The 10,279-nt window shown below is 27.6% G+C and overlaps 1 protein-coding gene across 1 annotated transcript; it reads left to right on the top strand.

Moving 5' to 3' along the window:
* Window positions 1-3,097: 3,097 nt before the first annotated feature.
* Window positions 3,098-10,279, top strand: LOC113551224 (striatin-3). Its single transcript, XM_026953337.1, has 13 exons — window positions 3,098-3,804; window positions 5,298-5,401; window positions 6,835-7,017; window positions 7,072-7,267; window positions 7,329-7,550; window positions 7,616-7,718; window positions 8,325-8,482; window positions 8,547-8,722; window positions 8,792-8,961; window positions 9,032-9,202; window positions 9,291-9,421; window positions 9,508-9,709; window positions 9,777-10,279. The coding sequence occupies exons 1-13, from the start codon at window positions 3,547-3,549 to the stop codon at window positions 9,944-9,946; spliced, it is 2,244 nt and encodes a 747-aa protein (XP_026809138.1). The 5' UTR covers window positions 3,098-3,546; the 3' UTR covers window positions 9,947-10,279.

Below are 10,279 nucleotides of genomic sequence, written 5' to 3'. Positions count from 1 at the left end.
AATATGAAAATAATATAGAATTAATAGTAAAAAGATACAAATCAGCTTATCATTGTACTCTTTTTCTTTTTCAAGCTATCGGCAAAGATAGCAGCAGTGTTACCAAATCAAATAACCTCTGACAAATACAAGAATTGTTATTTTATTATATTGTATATAGATTATATATTGCAGTAGAAATGGGTTCCTAAATAGCCGCACAAAAATTAAATTAAATAATTTAATTGTACAATTTAAAAATAGTAAAATACCAATTACCAGAAATCTATCATATAATACCCATAAATAATATAAAATTATAAAACATATAAAAATATATAAACACACATATTTGTGGTAATACCTAATATATTATGTATTTCAAGAATTCGAGATATGAATATATTATATTATTTTTTTAAATTTACACACGCCTATATTTATATATAGTATAATATATAACACTTATTATAGTATTATACACTGTTCAGCAAGTTATAGTAGTTTTATTAAATTTATATAACATTCATTAAATATTCTAAAGAAAATTACCTCAATATTATAAATTATCTTATACTTATATTAATGGTTAAAATAACTACCTATTACAATTTACAATTTATAATATTATATGGATTTCATATATTCTGTGGTATTAGTGTATTACTGAATAGATTAGTAATTACGATTTTTAATAATAAAGTATGTTAGGCGAATGTTCAATAAATTATTCTTAATTTATACATAATCATATGAGTAAGCTTTGAGTTTTTTTTAACAAATTTCAGAACTACGAATCTAAAATATATTTTGGCACTAGATTTATATCATGCACTACCTACTCATAATTTCCCATCGTTTAGCTTCTTATAATATGCTGGTATAAATGATATTTTATATACACCATTCATTCTACATTTCTTACTTATTATTAATTATTACTTGTAAGTTTACGTTCGAGAAGTATTCAAGTATGCCGAGATGACGACATACTGTTATTGCATACTAGGTCTTAGTGCCACTAAATTTGTGATGGTGCTATTTATATAACTATATGGCTATATTTGTATATACCTATGTTCCACAACGCTATTTTATGGATCAAATCTTTTTACACACAACTAAATATTTTCCTTCGTTTTGTTTTGGCTTATTTGGAATAATTGAATAATTTTATAATATAGTCTAAAATTCATTATAATTCATAAAATAAACTAATAAAACTATTGAATTTACATTCTTCTAGATAAATGTATTTCAGTTTTTAAGTTTGTATATCAAGTAGGTTGTAGATAAGAAATCAATAATTATAGACTAGTGATTACCTATGGTATATTATACTCTACGTTTCTACATGCGGATACTCCAAAAACCGTACATAATTATATATTATTAAAGTTTAAAATTATAGGCATATAATACAATCAAGGCCCGGATCTAAGGGGGCAGGGCTCAATAATCCCACTCCCTCCCGTAGACTCTGTTACACAAGTGAATTCTAGGATGTCCGTTTTCGGCAGACGATAAAATACGAAAGGCACATGCCACATGGTATGTGAGAAAATGTTGAGAGGGATATTAGGGATAACTATAATAGGGCCATTAGGGGAACTGAACAAAATTAGACTTTGGACTTTGGAGTCTAAGGACGGATAATCAAAAAGTATATGTTGAAAGTCTTAAGTCGTAAACACTTTTGGTGAAATGTTGTGTGTAAAGATCCAAAGAGGAGAGTAATTTAAACCAAGTTTATAAGCGTGATCAGAGAGAAGCGAAAGACACACTTATGGTCAGTTGAAACGGACAATAGTAGATATTGGTAAATCTATGTTTATGAACCAAGTATTTTTTAGGTACAAAGGGTACAATATTTTTGTATTTGGTAGCAAAATTAACAGGCAAATTATTCCTAATGTATATAGTTGTTTCTTGTTTATCATTTATTTCTATGATGAATGAAGTATTTTTTGTTATATTTTGTAGAATTAGTTAGATATTTACGGTAGGTTCACATATAACTCCCTTAAGGCCTTATAAATAACTCAAAATAAGTCAGCTCACAATTTAAAAAAATTACCTATTGACTATATAAATTATACACGCTATTTTAAAAATCCCATTGCACTTTTTTTTATATTTATTTTACCACAACAATCGTTTTATAATAATTAGTTTTCAAAAATCTCATTTAAATTCTATTTTTAGTATAGTTGGTCATCATCGTATTATTCTATTAATAAGTTAAATGTTTATTTCTAAAAAAATTCGTGGAATTACTAGCATTTACGGAAAAAATTACATAAAAATGATTCATCAAAAAACATTGCGGAAATAATTTTTTATTTATATATTTTTTCGAGTTAGTTAAATTGTTTATAAATGATAAATATCGTATAGAATTATATGCCCGAGCATAGTGAAACCCAATTAATATTTTTGGAGGGCTACTTTTTAAAGATTCAGCTAAATAACGTTTTAGGACCATAACAATATAATGTACATAGGTACATGTTTATCCAAAGAAAGTAAAGGAAAAATCAAAAAATAATTATATATAATATATCATTGATTATTTAATCAATGTATATATGCATATATTTTTGTTTTGTTTTTTCTCCAATAGGATTTTGATTATAAATACCCATTTAGGGGAACGGAAATGGACCACTAACCTTGAGAATAAATTTTTTTTGCGAGTTGTTTTTCACCAATTATTAACTAGACCAAACTGACAAGAGTGTAACTCCTTATACTATATTTAACATTATAGCATCACCGTAAAAAAAATTGTTACATACCGGAAGTCAATCGACTTTATTTTAACATTACTCAAAGTAGTGGATACACCGTAAGCATCATTAATATTTTTGAAAAATGTTAAATATCAGTTTTAACATCTGCATTCTGCATAGTTAAAGTTTATAAATGGCGAGTTGTAATCCACGTTAGGCGCAGCGCACTGAAGTATCGCGGGAAAACGTTGAGAACCAATGACTGGGGTCGCCGCACACCCTCCGTTGGCAACATTGGTCTGTATGTTCACTGCAGATGTGACAAATGGCAACTACGGTCTACGACTTTTTCATTATTATTATTATTATTATTATAATTATAATATGTTATTTTGTCGTGTTTGAACGCCACACAGAGGCGAATTCCCGTCTTGTCCAGTCCGGCCGACTTCGTCAACCCGTTACTCGTTACCCGTGCGCGCAATAATTGGCGAGTTTTAATCGGAAACTGTATTTTGTGCGTCTCCGTAATTAAATTAAAAACACGGTAAAAAATAACAATTTATTTTTTAAAATTCGTAAACAAATCAAATGTTCTGGAAATAACAGACCGCGAATTCTGATCGATTGACGACCGCTGACGTATCTAGGATCTGCAAGATTATCAGATCCATTTGTTCATATTACTATACATATATAAGGATATATTAGACATCATCATATAAATGTTTTAGTTGCGTGCGGCAATACAGTTGTTATTGTTGTCGGGGCGTGTGTGTGTGTGTTTGTGTGTGTGTACGTGTGCGCGCGCGTTCGGCGGTGCGATGGCGTTTAGATGAGGGGTCCACTAACGCCGTTTAGTTTACCGGCAATGAATAATTTGGAAGAGGGGTCGTACACCGGCGGTAAGCCGGGCCAACAGCAACAGCAGCCGGGCGGTGGTTTCGGGCAGAAGGGCGACAATGGCGATGGTAGTGGCATCAACAACAAAGTGAAGTACACGATGCCCGGCGTGTTGCACTACATACAGCACGAGTGGTCAAGCTTCGAGCTGGAGCGGTCCCACTGGGAGATCGACAGAGCCGAGTTACAGGTGAGGACTCATTGTCGTTGTCGTTCGGGTAGGACGTGTTACAGCCTTACAAGTTACTACCTACCCGCTTCGGAGTGCTAGAAATTTCGACCTAAATTGTTATCCAAACTGTTGACTACTTATTCAGATTGTTCCATTTTGCGTACAAGTTCTAACGAAGTTGATAGTCCTATGTACCTGGCTACTGTTTTTTCTGATATTGGATGATAAATATCATATAGCTTTTCTAATATCTTTAGTCTATCCTAGTATCCACCTTTTAGTATTAGATATTTATTTAAACATAATACTGATCCATGATATTATACTCATTTTAAATTGTCTTCTTAATTAATACATTTTATTATGACTTATATGTAGTAAGTATTCAATGGATAGGAGGGAGGTTCTTTATAATTAAAAATATACTTAAACAAACTTTCTTGTTTATACATTAATGATAGACTTTTATGTTTATTTTATTTACTAGTTTACCTAAGTATGTAGATATATCATTTATAAATATACATATCAAATAATCAAGCATTTTTTTTTATAATTACCTAGATTTGTTAGATTTTCATAATATTATTTATTATAAATTTAATTTTTGAAACAAACCTCATTTTTAAAATATTTATCAATAAAAATTATTAATTTGATTTCAATAAATAGAATTAAAAAAATTAAATTGTTTTAAAATGCTGTAGTTATTTTTTTATCACTTGATACCCACAATATCTTATATATTAATGTAATTTAAATTATGATACTTCAAGGTATATCTAATTATAACACACATTATAAAACTTGTATTAGGTACCTAGTTAAGATTAAGAAAATTAATTTTTGTAAAACAAGTTTTTATTTGTTTCATCAAGTTTAAATATTCTTTTAAAACACCTTACCTATTTATTCTATACTCAAACATTTTATTTTAATAATATTGATGTGACTTATTGGAATAAACGTTTATATAATACATAAACCATAGACCAGTCTTGCCTATATGACTTATATTACGGGGTATGTTGAGGTAGAGGGTACTCAAGTGACTATCATAAATATTGCTTTTTATAAAAATAAAAAAACCAAAAGTATTTTATGCATAAAGTCATATACAAGTGGCTTTTTCTCGGATAACATTTGTATCCTTGAGGCTGGTTTATTAGTTAAAGCCTAATAGCTTTTAACTAAACTACAGTGTTAGAAAAAAATGTATAAGAAATAATACCTATAGTTTATCCAGAATATACATTGTGCCATTTTTATTTCATTATAAAAAAGCTAATTATCTTTAAACTATTTTAAAATCTTTAGTAACTTTGTTGTGTTTTAAGTTCAAAAATTATATTTCTATAAAATATTATTGATTTGTTAAACATTTATAAAACTATTTCAAGAGATAAAAATTAATATACTGTACTAAACTTTGTTAATGATTGGAATAATATTTAATAAAACTTTTATTATGTATTTCTAATTTCTAATTTTTAATTTATTTGTTTTATTAGGCAAGGATTGCATTTCTTCAAGGTGAAAGAAAAGGTCAAGACAATCTGAAAAATGATTTAATTCGTCGGATTCAAATGTTAGAACATGCACTAAGAGCTGAGAGGTATTACTAATATTTTTTTAATAAAACTTTTATAGTCTATAAGTGTTTCTTCGGAAAATATAAGCAGGCTGTAATGTTTTTAAAAACTGTAATCAAACTGTTGAACATAATATATTATTTTATTTCTGTGCTTATGTGATGGTAAATATTCTTATTCAGTGTACTGTAACCTGTCTATATATTCTGCCAATACCTAGTTTTGTAGTTCACATAAAGGCACGTTTAAAGTAGATAGAGAAATGGAAAGAATGACCCGAGTTCCAAATTCTAAGGGCAGTAAATATTAATAATGTACTTTATGGTTAAAATCTAACCAGTGTTCCTGGTGTTTATATAAATAGATTTTGACGAGATAGCTTATTGATTTTGTATGTACTTTGTCAATGAGTAGTTCACTTTAATGGATGTATTAAATTTGAATTCATTGATAAATTATTGTAAACCTACATAAAATGATTCTATGCAAAGGTGTTGTATCAGACTATTTCTTAGGATATTTTATTATATACTTATATCACTAAAAGTAATTTATTATTCTATTAGTAATATGGTATAAGTTGAATTTGAATTAGTTTTTAATGGTAACAAAATACCCAAATATAATTTATATCATATTATTAATAATTATTGAATTCATTTATCTTATCATATAATATTGTTAATTTTAACTTATAAGTCAACATCTAATTGTTTTAGTTTCTAAAACTAGTACTAAAATTTAGTATAAGATACATTGTAAACATATTCAATATAGTTTTATGTAAATACTAGGATTATTTTAAATGCATTATTTACTTCCTTCAATATTACATGTATTGAATAAAAATCAGTTATAGATAAAAGTGTAATGGCTATTCCTCAAATGAGGATGGGGTTTTAGGATATATTAGCCCAAAAATACAGCTCATTTCTGTGCACATAATATCAAAATGTGCCACTGGCCCCATGTGTAAATCAAAATGTACTTCATAGTATTTTCATATACCATATACCACTTATTAATAAAGTCTGGGCTCCGCAGCATTGCAACAACTAAGTCTATTCTACATGAAATTGCAAAAAAATAATTGTTATTATTGTTTTGAAATTATTACACTGCAAATTACATATTTATTTGACCTGTCTACTTTAAAATTAAACTCAATAACATAAAGAAACATTTTCATATTATTTAATATGTTCAGCAAATGTATTGCATAAAAGTAAAATATATGCTCACACCACATACAATTTTAAAAACTGCGCCCCTGCTAAAATTATAAACATATTTGGAACCATTTATAAAAAAAATCTAGGATACTTTTATTTAATTTATACTTCTTTTGATATAATATAATGTGATATACATTAAAGTATTTATTTAATATTTTTATTGTATTCATGTTTTGCTTATTTTAATGTTAAAAACATAAATATACATATTTAATTTTTAGAGCAAAATATCATAAATTAAAATATGGCACAGAAATTCCACAATCTGAAATGCAATTACCTTCTGCTTCTTCAAGTGCACAAGATGAATATTCTTCTATACCAGAAGTTGGTGCAGATAGTGAAGCTCCATTATCATCAGTCTCAAATGTCAGTTGGAAACAAGGCAGACAGCTACTTAGAGAGTGAGTTTATTTACTATTTTATAATATCAGTATTCATATTTTATATATTTTCAGATATCTACATGAAATAGGGTATACGGATACAATAATTGATGTTCGGTCATCACGTGTTCGTAACCTTTTAGGTCTGAATAATAATAATAATTTGAGTGGTATAGAACAAGGACAAAGCGATAATAATCAGATTAATGGTAACAACTACAATAAACGTTTTAGTGACAATCAAGGCCAGTGTTCCCCTACCAAGCGAGTAAGTATTCTTAAAATTTAAAAAAATTATAATTAAATTATTTGTATAATCATATTCTTAGACACAGCAGCAACAACAACAACAAAACCAAAAGAAATTATTAGATGTTGAATCAGCTGTTATGGCAAATTTTGAGTTTTTATCTGAAATGCGTAGCACTAGTGATTCTGGTGATGTAGATATGGATGATGATGGTGTTGATGATGATGACGATGATGATGATGAAGATGATGATGAGATGGGGATGGCAGATGATGTCATTGATATGACATCTATTTGTAAAGTATGATGCCTTTAAAACTTCTAAAAATATTTATTTTTAAAATGTACTATTATTATTTATTTTAGTTTGGCCCTGATGATGTAGATGCAGAAGCTGATGAAGTTGTGAATGAGCTTCAGTTATTGACAGAAGACATAAGTAACAAAGAGAATGAACAAAATGACTGGAGTATGTTATTGTATTATGTTATATCAGATGTTTTGTATCAGTAAAGTTCAGATTTTAAGGTTCAAAAATTCAAAATCTAATGCTTATAGCTCTAAAAGAAATTTAAAATTCTTTTATTCTCTAAATATGAGAAAAATATGCAAAAATAATTAAAGAATATCAATTTATGCTTAATTAAGTATATTTAAAAAAAAATAAAAATTATTATTAATTCAATTAAACATACAAAACAAATGAAAGCTAGTTATTGAGCTACTGTATTTTGAGTGGATACATGGCAGCTTAATAAAACTATCAGAGCATGTGTTTCAAAGTTAATTAGGTACAACTTATAATTATTTTCAAGCAAAATCACAAACAATTTATAATTTGTGAATGATCCAAATAAAAATAAATAAGTATTTTTTCTTATTGTTAACAACATATTTCAAGATATGCTAAAGAAACTAAGTATTCTCGATCCCTAAAATAGTCTCATGTACTCTAAAAAACACTCCTCTAAACTGATTTTATTTATTGTCAAACTATATACACTCAATTGAGATATGTAAAATCTTTAAAATCCTGGCTTTATTTATCAATGTTTCTTTCTTTTTTTTTTTTTAGAAGTTTCAAATAGAGATGTGTTTAACAAGAATTCAAACAATGCTAATTGGATAAAAAATGAACCAGTTGAAATGGTTGATGGAAATATGGATTTAGCTTTAGGGTTAGGAGAATTGGCACAACTCACTGTAAATAATGAATCCGAGACTAATGCAGATGTAAGATGAAATATTTATTCAGTACTTTTCTTATTTGATTTATTATTAAATTTTTTTTTTCAAGATTATTGATATGAAAACTGCATCAAGAAAAACATGGAATGCTAAGTACACTCTACGTAGTCATTTTGATGGCGTTCGTGCTTTAGCATTTCATCCAACTGAATCTATTTTAATAACTGCTAGTGAAGATCATACTATGAAGCTTTGGAATTTGCAAAAAACTATTGCTCCAAAAAAGTATGAACATTGTTTTCATAATATTGTATCTTTAATTGATTAATTTTCAAATAAAAAATTAATTTATAGATCAGCATCTTTAGATGTAGAGCCATTATATACATTTAGAAGCCATACTGGACCAGTCTTTTGTTTGGCAATCAGTAAAAATGGTGAACATTGTTATAGTGGTGGATTGGATAATGTTATCAAAGTATGGTCAATGCCATCAGCTAATATAGATCCCTATGATTCTTATGGTAATTGGATATAAAATACAGTATAACTGTACTAGTTACAATTATATTTATCTATATATTTTGTGTTTAGATAAAAACATTCTGATCAACAACCTAGAAGGTCATGAAGATGCTGTATGGGGAATTTCAGTTCATCATAATCGTTCAGAATTATTATCATGTTCAGCTGATGGTTCAGTTAAACTCTGGTCACCAACCAATCTCAAGACACCATGTTTGTCGTCGTATGTTTCTGATCAAGGTAGAAAAATTTTAAAATCAATTATAAAATTTTTTGTTGCCTTTATATTATTAATATAATATATTAATTATCTTAATTTGTTATACAGATGAAATTCCTACTTCAGTTGATTATGTCAGAGATGTAGAAGGTCAATTTGTTGCATCTTATAATTCATCTCATTGTGTTATTTATGATATTGAAACAAAGAGTCCTATAACTCGATTAGAATGCTCAAAGGTTAATATTTACAAATTTACAAATGTTATATTATAATTTTTAATTTATTTTTATATTAAATTATTTATTGTTTGTTATTGTATTAGGATCCAACTGAAATGGCAACTCAGCTAATTCATCGGGTTAAATGCCACCCAACATTACCTCTAACTATTACAGCACATGATGACCATCATATTCGTTTCTTTGATAACAATACTGGAAAAATGGTTCATTCTATGGTTGCCCACTTAGATGCTGTAACTAGTTTGGCTGTTGATCCTAATGGTTTATATTTATTATCTGGAAGTAAGACTTGCAATTTTCAAAAATATACACAATAATAAATACTCATAACAATTTGTAATTGTCTTAGGTCATGACTCATCTATTAGAATATGGAATTTAGAAAGTAAAACCTGTGTACAAGAAATCACAGCACATCGAAAAAAGTTAGATGAATCTATATTAGATGTCGCATTTCATCCATCTGAAGCATATATTGCCAGTGCTGGAGCTGACAGCCTAGTCAAAGTATTTGTATAGGTACAGTAAATGTATAATATAAATTAGTAAGACACTTAGTTAATTTTATCTTAGTGTCTTATGTTTTGACCGACTTTTGATCAAATCCATCATTGTAGTATTTTGCAGTAATCATGATTTATTAAGTTGAATTATTACTTTTTCTTTGAAATTGTTTTATTATATTCATTTTTTTCTTAAACTAAACATTTTAAAAGTAAATTATTGTGCATAACTTATTAAGTTTCTGTGATTTTAATTTTTAGTAAAATTATAGTTTTTAAGGTTTCTATGTATTATCATACTTTATATGATTGAACTCTCCCCATTATTAATAATCAATAATTATATATA

This window comes from Rhopalosiphum maidis, chromosome 2 (genome assembly GCF_003676215.2).
Source record: "Rhopalosiphum maidis isolate BTI-1 chromosome 2, ASM367621v3, whole genome shotgun sequence".
Classification (NCBI taxonomy): Eukaryota; Metazoa; Arthropoda; class Insecta; order Hemiptera; family Aphididae; genus Rhopalosiphum; species Rhopalosiphum maidis.
This window is presented reverse-complemented; position numbering and strand designations above follow the sequence as displayed.